At 40.2% G+C, this 19,626-nt stretch overlaps 1 protein-coding gene across 2 annotated transcripts; it reads left to right on the plus strand.

The window, feature by feature from the left end:
* Positions 1-167: 167 nt before the first annotated feature.
* On the plus strand, positions 168-1,444 carry LOC131170549 (protein CTR9 homolog). Of its 2 annotated transcripts, none has more exons than XM_058129768.1 (2): positions 168-590; positions 1,066-1,444. In XM_058129768.1, the coding sequence occupies exons 1-2, from the start codon at positions 183-185 to the stop codon at positions 1,255-1,257; spliced, it is 600 nt and encodes a 199-aa protein (XP_057985751.1). In that variant the 5' UTR covers positions 168-182; the 3' UTR covers positions 1,258-1,444. The 2 variants fall into 2 exon arrangements, with proteins under 2 accessions (XP_057985751.1, XP_057985752.1); XM_058129769.1 differs by having other exon boundaries at positions 1,069-1,444.
* The last annotated feature ends 18,182 nt before the right edge of the window (positions 1,445-19,626 follow it).

The raw sequence follows: 19,626 nt of genomic DNA on the forward strand, positions 1-19,626 counted from the left end.
TATAATTGTATATAAATACATCACACAGCTTAAGAAAATTAATAAAGCTATTATTACACAAATCTCTTCTTCCTCTTTTCTTTCATGGTATCAGAGCCTGGGTATTGAAGCCCCTCTTAATTTTCTTCAGTTTTCTCCTCTGTTTCATTTCAAGAAACAGATCCGAAATACCCAAATAAAAGATGGACTATAGTTTTTTTTTTTTTTTTTTTCCTGAAATCTGCACATTCTTTAAGAATGAGTTTCTGATTTTTTGGCACCTCCAGGAGCAATGGAAGAGTAGTACACCTGCTTCTAAGAGGAGGGATAGGTCTGAAATAGATGATGATGAGGGTGGGCATAGTGAGAAGAGAAGGAGAAAAGGTGGAAAGAAGAGAAGGAAGGATAAGAGTTCGAAGTCACACTATGAAATGGAAGAAAATGAAGCTGACATGATGGATGATCATGAAGAACTGGAAGATGAAGATGCCAATATTAATTACAGGGAACACAGAAGCCAAGGGAATGATTATGATGAAAATGCAGAAGAAAATGCTCAGGAACTTCTTGCAGCAGCTGGGCTTGAAGATTCTGATGCGGAGGATGAAGCAGTAAGAATGTTTGAAACTGTTATCAGTTTTTATTTTTTGCTTACTATTCAGTGTGGCAAAGAATGTTTTCATCATGAAACCTAGCTACATTATCTAAATCAGATATCATCCCAATTTTGCTGTTGGAAGTTCACAATCTTATGTCCAACAGTTTAAATGCATTGATAATTTGCTATTTGAATACTTATCACATGTTTTTAGGTGGTCTTGGTTTTAATAGCGTGCCTGACAAGTTGCAGATAATTATGGGAGGTTTATTAGTTTGTTAGCATTAAGTTGCTGACATTAGTGATTCATCACTGGGCTGTCTTTTGGTGTTATCATCAGTGAATCATCAATGAAAGTGAAACTGGGATATTTTTTAATTTGAATTTTCTTTTATTCAAGTTATTAATTTTGCATATTGAGCTCCAGTTGTCCAAAATGGAATATTCCTTTTATTTGCTGGCTGAAATTTGTTTTATTTTCTTGGGAGAAGCCTGCGCCTTCATCAACAAGTAGGAGGAGGCGGGCATGGTCAGAATCTGATGATGATGAGGCATTAGAGAGGAAACCACAGTCCAGTCCTGTCCGAGAAAATTCTGCTGAGCTGCAAGAGAGCGATGGAGAAATCAGAGAGGATGTTGACAAGCAACATGGTGATGCTGCTATGGACGATGAAGATTGATGTCAGAGATTTTCAACTGTAGCATTAGGAACAAACTAACATGTGAATGCTTTGAGAAAGGCCATTGCCTTCTACACTAGGGAGATATTTTTTATATGGTGTGCTAATGTAATTAAGGTTAATAGAAAGGTAACTCTGCCATTCCTTTTTATTTCTTGATTATCACAGAAATATTAAAATTTGGGCATATGAATTGTGTTATATGGTCAGGGATTCTCTGATCAATCTCTGCATGAAGAAATTTCTCGCTGCTCGTCGACTTCGAGACCAGAACAGCTTGAGCTCTTTTTGTCCCTTTTTCTCTGTTAAAATCGATAAACTGCTGAACTTACAATTTATCCATTTAAACAGGAACAAAGGGAGTCAATATCCCTGTAACAACTTGATTTTATATATATATATATATATATATATATATATATATATATATATATATATATATATATATATATGTAGAAAATATTTAAAAATTAAATTATTAATTTATGGCTATTTTATTAATGGTATTAAATTAATATTTTCATAATAATGATATTTTTATTTTATGAACGTTATTTTTACATTTACTATTACTATTATTATTTTAAATTGTTATTTGTAATATTATCATTATCAAAAATTAATTAAGTTATTTAAGATTAAATTATATTAAATTTCTTTAGAGTATTATTATTATTATGATTATTGAAGTTTTATTTAATTTAAATGTAATAAAAGAATTTTAAACCTAATTGTATATATCTAAAAAGTTTAGGGACCAATAAGGTAATTAAAAATTTTTTTAAAAAAATGATTTCAAATCGCAGTTGTAGAGCTTTCCTTTTCCTTGGGATCAATAAGGTAATTAAAAGTTAAAAAAAAAAATATTTCAAATCGCAGCTGCAGAGCTCTCCTTCTCGTTGCGCCCCTCTTCCCCACTCCACAATAAGGTAATTAGAACTCAAAACTCAACTAAGCCTTTATCCCAAAAATTTGGGGTCGGCTATATGGATTCGCTTTTTCCACTCTGAACGATTTTGGGTTAAATCCTCATAAATGTGTAATGCTTCTAAGTCATGTTGTACTACTCTCCTCCAAGTCAATTTAGGTCTACTCCTTTTTTTCTTTCTATCCTCTAACCTAATGTGCTCTACTTGTCTAACTGGAGCCTCCGCATGTCTACGCTTCACATGACCAAACCACCTTAATCTCCCTTCTCTCAACTTATCTTCAATTGGCACTACTCCTACCTTTTCTCTAATACTTTCATTACGGACTTTATCTAGTCTAGTATGGCCACTCATCCACCTTAACATTCTCATCTCTGCAACTCTTATCTTAGATGCATACGACTCTTTCGATTGCCCAACACTCACTACCATATAACATAGCCATCGTATGGGTATGCAGTAAAATTTTCCTTTTAATTTATTGGGAATCTTACGATCACATAAAACTCCCGTGCACGTCTCCACTTCAACCATCAGCTTTAATCCTATGACTAACATCCTCCTCACATCCCCATCTACTTGAAGGAGGAGCCTAGATATTTAAAGTGATTACTTTGGGACAGTACCACTTCATTCAAACTAACTCCTTCCCTATCACCAGTTTGGCCTTCTTGAACTTGCAATGCATGTATTACATCTTCGTTCTACTTAACTTAAAACCCTTTGACTCTAGAGTACTTCTCCAAAGTTCTAGCTTCCTATTGACTCCTTCTCGTGTCTCATCTATCGAACAATATCATCCATAAACATCATGCACCAAGGAATACTCTCTTGTATATGTTTAGTCGGTTCATCTAAAACTAATGTAAAAGGTAAGGGCTTATAGTGATCCTTGGTGTAATCCAATTGAGATCGGAAAATCTCTTGTATCCCCTCCCACTGTGCGCACAATAGTAGTTGCTCCTTCATACATATCTTTCAATACTTGTATGTACCTAATAGATACCCTCTTTTGTTCTAACACATTCCATAAGACATCTCTTGGAACACTATCATAAGCCTTCTCCAAATCAATAAAACCATGTGTAGATCTTTCTTCAGATCTCTATATTTCTCCATCTAGCTTCTAATGAGAAAGATCGCTTCCATAGTTGAGCAACCGGGCATGAAACCAAATTGATTGAGAGAGATAGAAGTATCATGGCGTAGTCGATGCTCCAACTCTCTCCCACAACTTCATAGTATGGCTCATGAGTTTAATTCCCCTATAGTTTGAGCAACTCTGTATGTCTCCCTTATTTTTAAAAATAGGTACTAAAATACTCTTCCTCCATTCATCAGGCATTTTCTTTGAGTTTAGAATCTTATTAAATAATTTAGTTAACCATGCCACTCCCATATCTCCCAAATACTTCCACACTTCAATTGGTATTTCATCGGGTCCACAGGCTTTACCCACTTTCATTCTCTTAAGTGCTTCCTTTACTTCTAAAGATCTAATCCTTCTAGTATAATTTACATTCTTTTCTATTGTTCTATAATCTATATTCGCGTTATTTCCATTTTGACTATTATTAAAGAGATCATTAAAATAATTTCTCCATCTTTCTTTAATGTCCTCATCTTTCACCAACACTTTTCCTTCTTTATCTTTAATGCACCTAACTTGATTGAGATCTTGACATTTCCTTTCTCTACTCCTTGCTAATCTATAAATATCTTTCTCCCCTTCTTTAGTTCCAAGTTTCTCGTATAACTTTTCAAAGGCCTGCGCTCTTGCTTGACTAACTGCCTTTTTTGCCTCTTTCTTTGCTATCTTGTATTGTTTATATGCCTCATTATTATCACATTTAGGTAATTTCTTATACCATTCTCTTTTTCTCTTCACTGCCTTTTGGACTTCCTCATTCCACCACCATCTCTCTTTTGAGGGTGGTCCATGTCCTTTAGACTCTCCAAGTACTTTTCTAGCTACTTCTCTAATCTTTGATGCCATCTGTATCCACATATCATTGGCCTCCATATCTAGCTTCCATACTTCGGACTCAAGAAGCTCATTTTTGAACTTCACTTGCTTTACTCCTTTAAACTCCCACCACTTTGTTCGAGCTACACTATTTCTTCTGACCTTACTTGCATTGTTCCTAAACTTGACATCCAAGACCACCAACCTATGTTGACTTGTTAAAGCCTCTCCTGGAATGACCTTGCAATCCTTGCATAGAGCTCTATTTGTCTTCCTGGTTAAGAGGAAGTCGATTTGGCTTCTATGTTGCCCACTTTTGAAAGTCACTAAATGTGACTCTCTTTTTATAAAGTAGGTATTTGCTAGTATTAGGTCGTATGCCATAGCAAAATCCATGATGCTTTTTCCCTCCTCATTTCAACTGCCAAAACCAAAACCTCCATGAACATTCTCATAACCTTGTCTATCACTTCCTACATGTCCATTCAAATCTCCACCAATGAAAACATTCTCTTCATTCGGTATGCTTTGCATTAAATTATCCATATCTTCCCAAAACCTTTGTTTACTCTCACTGTCTAGTCCTATTTGTGGGGCATAAGCACTAACTATATTTATTGTTTCTCCTTCTAGTACTAGCTTTACTAGTATAATTCTATCTCCTACTCTTTTCACAGCTACTACTGCGTCTTTCAATGTTCTGTCTATGATTATACCCACTCCGTTCTTGTTTCTCTCCTTTCCGGTAAACCACAATTTGTACCCTGAATTACCCACTTCCTTACTTTTCTCTCCTACCCATTTAGTCTCCTGAATGCAAGCAATATTCACCCTTCTCCTTTCCAAGGTATCCACAAGCTCCATTAATATTTCTGTAAGTAATCCAACATTCCAAGTACCAACCCTGATCCTCCTCCTATCCTGCTCCTTCCTAATTGGTCTCCTTCTATGATATCTTCTATTGTTTTCTATGTCTATCTTGTGTTATGTTCCACTATTTGTTCTACTATCTGTCCTATGGACTAACTTCTTTACCCACACCCGTCCATGATGTGGGAACCCTTGCTCACTTAACACCACACTCGGGCGCCGACATGGCGCGTCGCTTTCGGTGAACGCCCTACACCCTTGCATATTTATCACTACACCCGGGCTCCGATGTAGCGCGTCGTTAGTAGAGGACGCCCCAACGTTTATATCTTTTGAATCCATATCATAGGGTGTGTGAAATTTTTCTGGTTGTCACCTACCGCAACCCTCCTCCTTTATCCGGGCTTGGGACCTGCTAAGCGCAAACTACTTAGGCGGAGTTAATAAGGTAATTAGAAGTTAAAAAAAAAAAAAAAGATTTTCTAGCAGCCCACCAACCACCATTGCCAGCGAAGGCTTCCAGCTGCTCCAGTAGGTTCGGCGACCACCCCCAACCACCATGAACACCGACCAGCAGCTCCAATGCCCAAGCAAATGGATGTAAGAGAGAGAGAGAGAGAGAGAGAGAACTTTCAAGCCATTTTTTTATCGACTTCGGCAGTTAACACTGGCAATAAAAGCGATGTCTGACCCTCTATGAGCCTAGCTTCATTTTTCGACCGGCCTCACTACAGGCAGCCATTGGATTCACGCAAAATGAGGAGAGAGAAAAATGAGTTTTTTCGAGCTTTTCAGTCAGATTTCAGGTGATCTGACCGTTGGATATATGATTCGAGACCACCAATGGACTTAGCGCATCAAGGCCTTCGAGATGGGATTGACTCAGTTTCGATCGGACACCGTTTGAAAAAGGCAATCATCGGACAGTCCAGATCGCTTGGTGAGATTTTTTGACCTTTTTGATTCCCATAAATTAAAAATAATTATGTGATAATTTTTAACAATTTATGGGCTTCATTTTGGTACAATCGGATCAATATAATTTTCAACCTAATCCAGTTGCCTAGCAGCCTGTCTCGAAACATAGTCAATATTAGAGTTGATCCTAGTATTTTCAGACATTCTGGACATATTTCAGGTAGCAAAATTTGTAAAAGCAGTCTCAAACTTAAGTTGTGTAATTTTTTTACCTTGATTAAGCTAGCTGATAAATCTATAAAATATTCATGATTTAGTAAAATTAAGTAAAATAATTTTTTTTTTATATAAAGATGATGTAGAGCACCTCCAAAAATATTTTTATAATTTTTAAAGTGCTGAAAATAAATATTTGGACTGTACATGAGTTAGAGACCCGAGCTGGAATTTGGAGGATTGGACCTTAAATAGGATTCTTATAGGCCCCGGATGGGCATTTTAACTGTTGTTGTAGGTTTGAGGCCCTATGTGTTGTTGTTGGTTGCATTTTTCTTGCGGGGGGGTTAGATTCAGTTATAGAAGAACTCTACTGAAATTTCAACAAGACCTTAGGAAATTATTCTTATTTCTTTGATTAAATTAATTAATTAATTCTATCAGTAAATTTGATAGAAGTCAATGTGACTGTCTAGGTAATTGGTGCTGGCCAATCTTTCTTTTCCTTTCAGCTGGACCAACTGTAATTGGTCAATCAGTCTGTGAGTTGGATATTAATTATTTTTCTAATTTCAATATTAATTATATACCTAGTATACTCATGCATTTTATAAATATTTAATTATGCACATGTATAGTTAATATATTAGGAGTATTTTGGTTACTGCATATTTAATTATTGTTATTTATTTATGATTTCCGTCTTGAGAATAATTTGGAGCTGTGTGGGGGTGTTGGTGTGAGTATGGTGTGGATATGGATATGAGTAAGACGAGTAGTCACGACCAGAGCTTGACACGCTGGGACCCAATCCTTATATGTAGATAAGTTGGGATGAGTACGGCTTTGAGTTTGTAACACCCTCACTGTAGTAATTTCGCACATTCTACTGTTCCGGTGACCGGTGTCGGTCTGGACAGCTAGAACGTCTGGAAAAAAAATATTTAGACTAGAGTGAGGAGTCATAAATAACTCAAATAAGTGTAAGAAAAATTAAGGAAAAATTTTAGAAATAAAATACAACCAAGTAAAATGAGCCGGGGTCCTAGTGATGGGTAACCCAATGGAAAGTTGCAATTCTCACAGTTAGGAGCCCTAAACCAGGAGGAAAATTTATAAAATAATTTTTGGGACTCCAGAGAAGAGTTATTGAGGTTTCTATGGCATTAGAATTCCAAGAAAAGGTTTAGAAATTTTTTTCAATCCGTCTGTTAAGCCAGACGGAGGGCATTTTGGTCATTTCGTCTTCAGAAATGATTTTTGGCCGATTTATCTAGTTAAGTAAATAATTATTATGACATAAAATATGAATAAATATTGCTAAAAATCAAATTGAAAATGAGTAGAAAAGAAAAGAAAATGAAAATGAATTAAATGGGAAATATGACATCACATGATGTCATTAGTTAGCCCTCCACCAATCACAACACAACAAGCATATTTAAAGTTATTAAAAAGAGATAAAATGGATTAAATGAAACAACAATCTGCAATCTTCTCCATCAAACCAGCCGCACCACCATGGCCATGAAACTCCTCCATTTCTTCTTTCCTTCTAGCTTGAATTTCTCTCTATTCTTATCCCTAAACCCTTAGGTCCCTTCACTAAAAATTACATCCACACTTTGTAGAAGTATTTGGCTGCCAAGAATTGAAGAGAAAGTGAAGTTTAAGTTTGGGAAAATTCTACTCAAAAAGGTTTAATGCTTATTCTTCCTTTCTCCATTCATTATACATTGAATTGAAGTTAAAATGAGTAGTTTTTGCATGAAAAATTAAGAAAAAAAAGTGGATGTAACACCCCAAAAATATTAAATTTATGAGCATTTTTGGTATTTTAATTTTATTTAAATTTTAGGAATTTTTTTGAGATTTTTCGGATTTTAAAAATCGGGTTCGATTTTCCGAAAATATAAACTTTGATGATTTTTAAAAATTAATTTAAAGACCACGTGGCAAAACTAAAAATATATTTGGAGTCTACGTATTTTTCTGAGTTTTCTGAAATTTTTGGACCTCGTTTTCGGTCCTGAGGCAGAGTAAAAATTCAAAAATTTTGTATTTCGAATCGAACCGGCCGAATCGAACCGGTCTTCTTCTCTTTTTCTTCCTCCCGCGCGCGTTCCTTCCTCCTTCTCTCTTCCTCGCGTTTTCTCTCTCCTCCCCACCCCCAGCCGCCGGCCACTGCCCATCGGCCCCGGTACCGGCGCGCCAGCCCTCCCACCCCCTGCGCGCGCGTCGATTCAGCTTCCCCGGCCAAATCCGGCCGATCCGGCCACCAATTGGACCGGGTCTTGTGTCTAAAATCATCTACTCGGCGAGAGCTTTCCATAGACACCAAGAACGCCGAAATCCATCGAGCGGTTTGTCCGATTTTTGCTCGGGAAGATTTTAGCCCATTTCGACTTTTGGGCTAGATTTCTCGAAAACCGTGAATCCCACGAGAAAACCGAGGCTACCAGCACGCTCCACTCGTCGAGAGCTTCGCAACGACATAAATTTCGAATTTTTCCAACACCGTTTTTCGATGGGTCCCACGGAACTTCGCAGTGTTTTTCCAAGCATTTAATGAGCTTAGAAAATTCTGAAAAATTTATGTACTAACCCCCGTGTTATGGGCTTCGTGTAGGTATCCTTGATTCGCGGAAATTCGACAGTTGACCGGTCGCAAATTTGGGCGAATGCACCCGTTCTGGAAAAGTCTCCGAATTGGACCGAGATTTTGGCTAGCCCCCCATTGTCAGTTGTCCCGAGCGCGTTCCCAAAGTCGGAATTGGCAAAAGTAAACCCAAACCTTACTTTTTCGTAATTTTCTAGTGCTTAAATAGGATTAAAAATCCATAAAATATTCGTGGTAGCTTAGAAAATTATGATTCTTTTTGCAATAGCTTAGTAATATTGCTAAGGACCGCGGGGCAAAGTTTTAGAATTTTTAGAGTGATTTGGGCGTTTTGCAAAATGGTCAATTATAGGGACTAAATTAAAATTTTACATATTGTGATGGAGGATTGATTTGATGGGCCCAGGGGGGACTGTGTGATGTGATTGAGTTGTGAATATATGGATTGTGAGTATAGACGTGTATTTTGAGCCCTTTTGCAGGTTGGGTAGGTCCTAGGTATAGGGGAGACTCTGTCGGATTTTCGGCACGACTTAGGACGTCTTGGTCTTTTCTTTGTTTGTATTGAGTCAAATTTATTAAATGATTGTAAGAAAATTGTCAGTGAGCGATGACCTTCTTCCTTCGCCCGCCACGGTGATTGTCGTCAAGTCATGAGTAAAATATTAATTTTAATTGTAATTTCGATATTATTATATGTTCGATGCCCATGCATCACTTATATGCATATATTTATGTAGTTAAACTCTAGGCACGATTTATGATGCATTGATAAATGTTAAAGTGCCATGATGTTGTTGTGGTAATTTGGAGCAGTGTGCGTGCGTTGGCGTGCGTGTGATGTGGTGTGGACTATGGATAGGACGGGTAGTCACGGCTTGAGTTCTTCGCTGGGACCCTCGATTTGGCTTATTAAGCGAAAGTCCGGCTTGAGTTCTTCGCTGGCACCAGGTTGGATATAAGAGAGCTGTATAGGGGATCAGCTCCCATATGTTATGATTGATGCTCTGAGTGCGTGAGTGCTCCAAATTACCTTTTGATGTTATGATGTGAAAAAATGTGGATGTTGCATTTCACTCTCAGGTGCATTAGTTTTAGATAGTTATAGAGATTATGGTTAAAATTGATATTTTACTCTCGAGTCGAACGCCACTCCCTGCTCAATATTTTTTTCAAAGCACAGGAGGTTTTTTTTTTGGTTTACCTGCTTTTCTCCTTCGCATTTTGTTTTTCATTATTTGTGTAAATTTTATTTACTCCTAGAGTTTCCGCATGTGTTAGAAGTATTTATTTGATTATGGTCTGTAATATTATTATCATGTTGGACCTGCAAACGTATAATGATATGCATGTTTGATGGATTGGATGAGGGAGCTGAGCTCCCATTTATTTTTATGAGGATATGAGTATGTGGAGGATGAGCTGAGCTCCCCAATTGAGTATTTATTATGTTTACAGGTCGGGTGAGTCGAAACTCCCGTTGGAAAGTCCATTTATGGCCGGACTCGTCCGCTTGTTTTCTTGATATTGGGCCCAAATGGGCCTTAGAGTTGGGTTAATGAACAGTTAGGCTTACTATGGGCCTTGGGGCTTTAGGTGGCTGTGTCCTAGTGCGGTCCGCCCATAGGTTGGGTCGTGGATCGATGTGGTATCGAGCTTAGGCTCCATTCTTAGGGAATGTTGTCTAAAGTGTTGGGAAGAGTCTACTAGGAGTCACATGCGGAAATAAAGGGACCACATTCATCTTGCATTGTCATCTTTGCTTCTAGTTTCTGCTCCATATGTTATGTATAAATATGAGTCTATAGAGTCATGTAATGAGCAGCTTGAATTTTTGTGGGCTAATGTCTGAATTTCGTGAAAATGCGTAGAAGGTGAGAGCTGCCATCGCACTGTAACTGCATGTGCCCGACGAGGTGTCGGACAGATGAGGCGCCGCCCGAGGAGGCGGGTAGGAGGCCTAGGGTCGCTCAAGTAGAGGAGCAGCCACCCCAAGACAGATCATCCTTTATGGCACGGTGGTCCCATGGACCCCATGGCAGCTACTCTAGATTGTCTGCAGAGAACCATCGACATGATGGCGCAGTATATGGTCCACCCTCCACAGCAGCAGCAGTCCACCGCACCAAGAGAGGAATCTTACAAACAGATCATAAATTTCAAGAAGTTGGTGCCTGGTACTTATGATGTGTCAGACGATGCATATCGATTTTTGGATTCTCGCAGCATGTGAGAATGTAATTACGCTTGACTGATAGAAGACTGATAGAGTGTATGCAGCATGTCATGGGGCCTATGCCTAGACAATGGATGAATAACGACGTGTTACCCCGGATGGAGGGTTTGACATGGGCCTGGCCAGGAACTTTTTATCAATCGGTTTGTGCGTAAAGCTTCAGAGATCGAAGCGGTGGGCCTTTGAGGCCTTAAGACAGAATGGCAGTGTCCAGACGAATATGCTCTGCACTTCTCGAATTGAGCAGATATGCCCCTGCAGCAGAGCTGCGTAAACTATGAAGGTGAAGAGATTCCTAAGGGGGCTTGACAGGAGGTATGCGAACCTAGTAATGATGTCTGATCAGTCTTTTGACGTGGTAGTTGATCGAGCTAGACAGATAGAGATCGCATGTCATGATGATGACCAGGAGAGCCAAGAAAACAGAGCAGAGGGTGCCTCAGGTGTCCCTTCCATGGGTACTCCAGCATGCTGGTGGCGAGTAATTACAGAGGAAGAAGTAGGAACAAGAAGAGTGGTTTTAGACACAAACCTCGCGGATCTGCACTGTGGTACGGATCCAAAGAAGGGTCACAGCTCAGGCATGCAGCCTGGTCCGGTTTAGGATCCTCTTTGGCACCTTGTGCACAAGGTGGAAGAGGACATTCAGACCTTGTTTGATGGGATCAGGAGTATGCTTGTGTGTGGCCAACCCGGTCACTTTGCTAGAGAATGCCCGCTTTGATGAGCCACAGATGGGGTCACAGGGTTCTGTTGCAAATGTTCCTCGCCAGTTGTATCCAGGTGCTTCCAACATGGCAGGCAGTCAGTTCAGTGGCCAATAGGGCCGAGGACAAGGGGGACGTGGATTTGGAGGCGGTCGAGGTAGAAGTCGATCGTGGTTACGCCACTCGTAGGGGTCAAGCTCGGGTTTTCACCGACCCACCAGATGCTCGAGCTTCCAATGCGCTTGTAAGGTATTCTTCCGCCTGTTCTTATGAGGCTCGTGTTTGGATAGATCCGGGTGCTACGCACTCATTTGTCTCCCCTGTGTTTGCCATGAGGTTGGGTAGAAACCCTACAACTTTAGAGTGCCCTTTGTCAGTAGCTACCCCACTTAGCGACAACATAGATGTATGTCGCAACGGGATTTTGCGGTCGCCCGGACGATCACTCACCGAAGTGGGAAAAGTGAGGAGTCGCCACCTTAGTTTTGAGGGAAACTAAAGAAAACCATTTAGGGAGTTAAATTAAAAATGAAACCACTTCAAAACAGAGATTCTAGGTTCGGTCCATTAACTGTGGGGAAGGTGTTAGGCACCCCACCTCGTCCCTTAACAAGGGTAAGTAGATTTAATTTTGTGTCATTTATAAATTAGTTAGAAGGGCTATAGTGGGAATGTTAATCCTTTTGGTAAAAGGAATGTTTGATTTTTCACTAATTAGGATTACCCAGATACATAAGTAAATGAGACACCTTTAGTGAGTTGGCGTTATTTAATTATTCTGGGTTTTGGGATTATCTTGCATACGGGTTGAAATTTGGTGTGAGAATAGGATAAGAACTCTCCTCCTATCTCTTTTTAATATTTATTTGAATAGAGACCGGATAAGAACTCTCCTCCGATCTCTACTGGATTATTTATTAAAATTATAATTGTAGTTCGGGTGAGGGTCCTACTCCTATCTATTTTAGGTATTTATTAAAATATCGAGATGGGAACCTGATAAGAATTCTCCTCCGATCCCTATTTAATAAAATTTGAGTTGAGACCGATAAGAACTCTCCTCCGATCTCTTTTAAATGTTTATTAGAATTTGAGTTAAGACCGGATAAGAACTCTCCTCCGATCTCTTTTAAATTAGAAAGGTGCCTGAAAGGTATTTTTCCGATCTCCAGAATTTTGGTGCCCTAAGAACCTAGAGATAAGGATCCTGAAGTTTAAAGAGGTTGGGGATAGGACTTATCAATATCCTTCTGGCTAGACGGGAAAATGAGACCGATTTACCGACCTCTCATGTATTTATTTTACCAATATTTATTTATGACCAATCTACTCGCTTCTTTTACTTCCATTTTATGGCATCTTTGCCGAATGCTGCTTATGCAAATTTAATAGTTTGACTATCTTCCTTATGTATTATTCAGATTTTCCCTTTAAGAGAGATCTTTAGGTTGCGCTACCACGTCTTACCTGACCATTTACACTCTACTAGGAACCAGAAAAGCTTGTATTCAGAAATGACGAAGATTAATAAAAGGCACACTAATCACTAAAGAGATGACCTGAGAATAACATTTCTGGGTCTCTTTGCACGAGATGAACTTGGAGAAAAATCACATACGTAAAAAGGACAGAGAGACTACGAAAGAAATGAACGCAAACACTTAATACAACAGCGACGTGAGCTCTTACCTGGGAGGAGCTGAATCTGTAGGAATAATTGTGGGGTGGCCACTAGAAACAAGACCGCGGACTGATTAGCCTGAGAGTTGATGTTCACCGTGAACTGGAGGGAGCCTAGCTATGATGTGATTAGGTCAAGATAACAACTGAGTGGGATTTGAGCTCCAACAGAAAGGGATGAAAATAGAGATGATAAAGAGTTGAAAGTGAAGGCGTGATCAGGTGATGAACAAGCTGGAAATGTAGAGTTCCAGTGTTCAAAATCCTTTTTCAAGAAACACTTCAGAAAACTAGTTTCAAAAGTCTTTCCAATCAATACTTCAAAGTAGCAGAATAACAAACTGAATGAAATTTTCAGAGTTCTTCCGCTATAATAATTCTTTCTTTTTTCGTCCGTCCTCCTTTGAACAGCTTTTTCATGCAGTATTTATAGGAATCGTGCTCCCCATGAAGGGTCGATTCATTTTGAGGAGATGGAGGGTCGATTTTGAAGTACATGATCGGATGTTCAGGAATTACAGAGAATCAAAACGAATGGCTGAGATCGCTTCTCAAAATATTTGTCCTTTTCCTCTTTTAATCCGACGGTCTTGAATCCTTTGTCCTAACGACCGGGGCCGAGAGTGAAAGACGCGTGTATTGTCGTCTTCTCTCTTGATCCAAGGGTTCCGGATTCATCCTTACAAGTGAGATCAACGGTGGGGATTGGGATGTACAGGATCACATGACATACCCCGCACTCAAAGATTATGGCGATTCTAGGCGCGGTGGAGATCTCGTCGCCACGCTTTAACTACCTCGGCTCGATTCTCGACGACGGTTATCGGAATTTGTCTTATTCTTTTTGTCTTCCGATCCTCCCCTAGCTCCCATTCCGATCTCTCATGCCGATCTCCTATCTCCGATCTCTTTATCCCTTGATCACCGATTCGGTCCAAGCATTAATTACATCTCGATTTTCAAGCGCCCGCTGCTTTCCGCCGAGATTAAATGCCCATTTTCCCTATATATACCCTCGTTGATAGTGGCATTTCCTTCATTCGATTTTTCTCTTTCTCCTTGTTTCTTGGTTCTAGCTGTTCGGGAAAGTTCCGCTACAATCGTGGTTTTGATCCTCTTCCGATGGAATTCCCTTTTCTCGACGGAAAATTTACGATCCTGATTGGATGGTCCTAATTGGCGATGGTGAGAGAACTGAATTTGACCGATCCGTATTGCGGGCTTCGGTTGTACCGATCTCGAGTTGCTCAACTGAGTTCATTTGGCTTCTCATCACATTGAGTGTTCCGACAGCGATTCTGATCCACATTGGGTGTTCCGACAGCGGATGAAGCATCCGGTCGGCAATATCCTTGGGATCAGTTATAAACTGATCCTTAGAACACCTGGGAGTATCCTTGGGATAAGTTATAAACTGATCCATGGATCTCCTGGTAGTATCCTAGGGATCAGTTGTAAACCGATCCTTAGATCGGCCTTTTGATATAGTCAGATCTCCAATGTATTCCGATCCTTAGAGATCGCCAAAATGATGTAGTCTGTCAATGTAATCAGATCTCTAGAGATCACCCAAATGATGTAGTTAGTCCTTTATTGTAATCCGATCTTTTGCAAATAAAGACTTTATTTTGCGATTATCATCTTATTATTTTTGCATTGATTATTTTCCGATCTCTAAGGTGGTTATCCGATCTGGTTCTTTACTTGAATGACACTTGATCGATCCTTTATTCAAAATATTTAACTTGTTATGCCGATCCGATTAACCGATCTCTCAACATTCGGATATTTGAGAAAAGTGTCGAACAAATTGCCGAGTCTCACCAATCGATGCGCCGCTTAGAACCTCGCGAGCATTAAATGCTCGGACTAGTATAAATAGGGAGGGTTAGCCGCTTGTTTTCTCATTTCATTTTCGCCTCCGCTCATAGCTTCAAGTTCTCTCATTTTCTCCGGTTTCTCCGACACCGATTAGACTCGTAAGGACTTTGATCTTCTTTTTGTTTAAGTTCTTTGTTTCTTTTGAAAATGAGCGTGCCGAAGGTCGAGAGCGCGAGCCCTCCTTCCATTGAGTTCTCTTGGTCATCGCCCGATGAGGAAGAGGCGGCCGCCAAGCACGCAACCCGAACCTCTTAGGGTCCTCGCTCCAGTCGTATGGTCGTACCATTAAGGCGCACGCGCTTCAGGGAGAATCTCCCTATAGACGAGCTACGATCGGTTCTTCGAGAATCCGATCTTCGGTCGTTTAGCCAAGAATATAACATTCGGCCCGACTTGTACGAGCTAATCAAGTGCCATGACGACCTTCGTGTCAATCATTTCTTTGAAGAGAACGACATGGTTATGGTGTACGAGGAACAATTAAAGGCCGGCCTTCGGTTCCCCCTGGATGACTTCTACAAGGAGGTCTTAAAATTTCATCGAGCATCCATTGTTCAAATTCACCCCAACTCGTGGCGGATCTTGGTAGCTTTCCGAGGTCTATGCCGAGCTAAGGGAATCGACTCACGGCTAAAGTGTTCGCCAAGCCGCACCGCTAACTCACCGAAAGGACGATGACCATCGTTCTTTCAGCGGCCTAGTTGCGGGCTCTTTCCGATCCGCCTCGCCCCTTAAGAACTGGAAGAATCGCTTTCTTCATTGTGAGGAGCAAAGATCCGAGCCGCTGAGGATTTCCCGCACTGGTGGTACTGGGACCCTTGCTTCCGAACCATATTACCCTCGAGCGAAGAGGAAAGTTTGATAGTGATGGATCTCAAGAGTGAGGCCGCCACTAAAAGTATTCTTGTTTGGATTCGTGATCGCCGAGCCGCACCATTGGATCGTTTCAATCGCTCACCGCCAAGACCGCGAACTTCCGCTCTCTAACCTCGGCATCGGTATTTTCTATATCTCAATTCTCACGACCTTAGTGATCTCACTAACCTTTTCTTCGTGTGTATGGCGGGTGGTGAAGGTCATAGGAAGCGGAAAAGGAAAGAGAGATCTTCCGAAAGTAAAGGAGATGAAGCGTCGTAACGACTCCAAACACCAGTCGCGAGCCCGGGAGATACAAAGAGATCCTCCCAACCTTCGGTCCTCGACCACTGAAGTTACCCGATCTCCTCCTAGATCTAAGAGCAGCCTCAGATTCTTGCAGCTGTCCCAAGCGCGAAAGGGGACCTACTCAAGCTTCGAGGACCTCCTCTCGGGCGCCAGACATCGATCGACTCCTTGAAGGATAACCGAATCATTAAGGAGAACCCCGCTTTGCTAAAGTCCCGGGTCTACCATCTTCTTTCAGAGGATCGGACAAAGCTATCCTGCAGTGGCCTTGATGACATATTGACTGACCATGAGCTTAAACGTGGAGTGTCCGTGAACCGCACCATGATCCGAAAGGATTCATACCGGGTAAGGAGATCGGAAGAAGAACCAGAAGTGGATTCTCCGATCCGAACTCTCATCGGCTCGGGATTATATATCTCGTGTCGAGGGACGTGCATAGCTCCATGAAGACCGGTTGGCCGCACAGAACCGTATGTCGGACGAGAGTGACAGCGCGCTTAAGGAAGTCCAGGCGCTCCACGCCAATGCATCCTCTCAGGTCGCTCAACTTATAGAGGAACTCGAGGCGAAGGATAAGGAGCTTAAGGAGAGGGATGAGGAGATGGTGACGGAATAGCCGAGGCCTATGTGAAGGCTCACAAGGATCTCTTGGCCGCACTCCGTGAGCGTTACCCGTAAGAAGACTTTTCTTGGATGGACGACTGCACCCGGGGCGATGGTGAAGATAGTGAGGATGAAGCCGAGGTGAGAGGGAGAGAGGAGTGATCCAAATAGATCAGTCGGGTGATCCTCACCGAATAACTTTGTACAAATTATGACATGAAATGAAATGCCTTTTGTTCAATGAATGATTGTGATCGGAAAATTTTGAACCATTATTTGTCCGAATATTTGATTGTATGAGCACAAAGAAACAAAAACTAAATGTGATTATTAATCTAAGTATGAGAGATCGGAAAGCACTCAACATGAGATCGGAGGGAAGAAATGTCAATGTAACTTGACCGAAAATTTAACTCGAACACTTAAGATCTAATCGAACCAACACTTTAGCTCTTAAACTTTCGGAAAGGAGGTCGGCAATAAAACTGTAGGAAAAGATCTAGTGCTAGTTCACCCATTTATCAACAGGATCGGAATATTCTTGACAGTCCTAAATCCGCAACGGGTTTGAAGGATCGGTAAATGATTTGAGAGATCGGCTGAGTTTCAAGGGATGCGTAGGACTTATCATTGATTCACGTCTTTGCGAGGAGAGGTCGGAAATGTGACCGCCTACCAAAGAGGGATCGGAAACGTGATTAGCTACTCCGAGGAAACTTAGCACCGGATCGGTTTCAAAGTATTTTGGGATCGCCAAAATATGGTGTCGACAATGCCCCTATTTACGTAATTTCTATTAAAGGAAAAATTTCCGTATAGGAATTATGTAAAGATTCCGACTCATATTTTGGACGATTAGGTATTTGAAATTAGGGAACTAAAGCACACCTAAGTTAATGACCTAGAAAATTAAAATCAACTTAGATCTATAAACCAGAGGTTGATAAATTTAAATTGCATGAAATTAAAATCAACTTAGATCAAGGAACCAGAGGTTGATAATGTAAATGTAAATTGCATGAAATTAAAATCAACTTAGATCAAGGAACCAGAGGTTGATAAATGTAAATTTAAATTGCATGAAATTAAAATCAACTTAGATCAAGGAACCAGAGATTGATGGTGGAATTGCAGGAAAATAAAATCAACTTGGATCAAGGATCCAGAGGTTGATGGTGGAATTGCAGGAAAATAAAATCAACTTGGATCAAGGATCCAGAGATTGATGGTGGAATTGCAGGAAAATAAAATCAACTTGTATCAAGTATCCGTAGATTGATGGTGGAATTGCAGAAAATAAAATCAACTTGGATCAAGGATCCAGAGGTTGATGGTGGAATTGCAGAAAATAAAATCAACTTGGATCAAGGATCCAGAGATTGATGGTGGAATTGCAGAAAATAAAATCAACTTGGATCAAGGATCCAGATTGATGGTGGAATTGCAGAAAATAAAATCAACTTGGATCAAGGATCCGTAGATTGATGGTGGAATTGCAGAAAATAAAATCAACTTGGATCAAGGATCCAGAGGTTGATGGTGGAATTGCAGAAAATAAAATCAACTTGGATCAAGGATCCAGATTGATGGTGGAATTGCAGAAAATAAAATCAACTTGGATCAAGGATCCAGAGATTGATGGTGGAATTGCAGGAAAATAAAATCAACTTGGATCAAGGATCCAGAGATTGATGGTGGAATTGAAGGAAAATAAAATCAACTTGGATCAAGGATCCAGAGGTTGATGGTGGAATTGCAGGAAAATAAAATCAACTTGGATCAAGGATCCAGAGGTTGATGGTGGAATTGCAGGAAAATAAAATCAACTTGGATCAAGGATCCAGAGGTTGATGGTGGAATTGCAGGAAAATAAAATCAACTTGGATCAAGGATCCAGAGGTTGATGGTGGAATTGCAGGAAAATAAAATCAACTTACAAAACAAGTCTGACTTTGGCATATGAAGTTATTCCCTGAAAGAGTGTACTCAACAAGATAACGAAGGCGGACGATTAATGGAGGAGGAGTTGCAAGACTCGACCTATGATCTCATTCTTTCTGATGCCCCTTTTCATTCCCGACTTTCTTCTTATTCTACGGAAAGCGCCTTGGTTTTCACTTTCTCTTCGTCCATTCTTTTTTTTTTTTTTTTTTTTTTTTTTTTTTTAAGGCCGTCATTCCCTGCAAATCTCATAGCAAAGTACGTGAGGTTATCAATTCTCGAATTCAAATCTTATGGCAAAGATTTAACTAATTAATAGCACATTAAACAAAGAGAAAGGGCAGTATTAAAAGCGGGCAAAGTAAAAATAAGAGCGGAAGGAATAAAGTATAACTTTATTATGGTCTTGAAAACGAAGATAAACTTTCAAAGGGAAAGGCCATAGGGATAGATCTCACATATTCCTTATGGTTAATTTTGAAGTCTTTTAACCGCCATTATTTCGAAGTTCTCTGAAGCCGCATGTCGTAACGGCTCTTTTCTATCCGTGGTTTCATGCCCCTTCCTTATTCCTCCACTTCGGTTCTTGGGACGCCTTTGCAGATTTTTTTTTTTTTTTTTTTTTTTTTTTTTTT

The sequence above is a fragment of the Hevea brasiliensis genome, chromosome 11 (assembly GCF_030052815.1).
Source record: "Hevea brasiliensis isolate MT/VB/25A 57/8 chromosome 11, ASM3005281v1, whole genome shotgun sequence".
NCBI classification, from domain to species: domain Eukaryota; kingdom Viridiplantae; phylum Streptophyta; class Magnoliopsida; order Malpighiales; family Euphorbiaceae; genus Hevea; species Hevea brasiliensis.

Bases quoted from the DNA above. Each gene is read 5' to 3' on its own strand.
- LOC131170549 (XM_058129768.1), top strand. From the start codon at position 183: ATGGACTATAGTTTTTTTTTTTTTTTTTTTCCTGAAATCTGCACATTC. The intron at 591-1,065 runs GTAAGAATGTTT...TTTTCTTGGGAG, and splicing joins CTGATGCGGAGGATGAAGCA to AAGCCTGCGCCTTCATCAAC.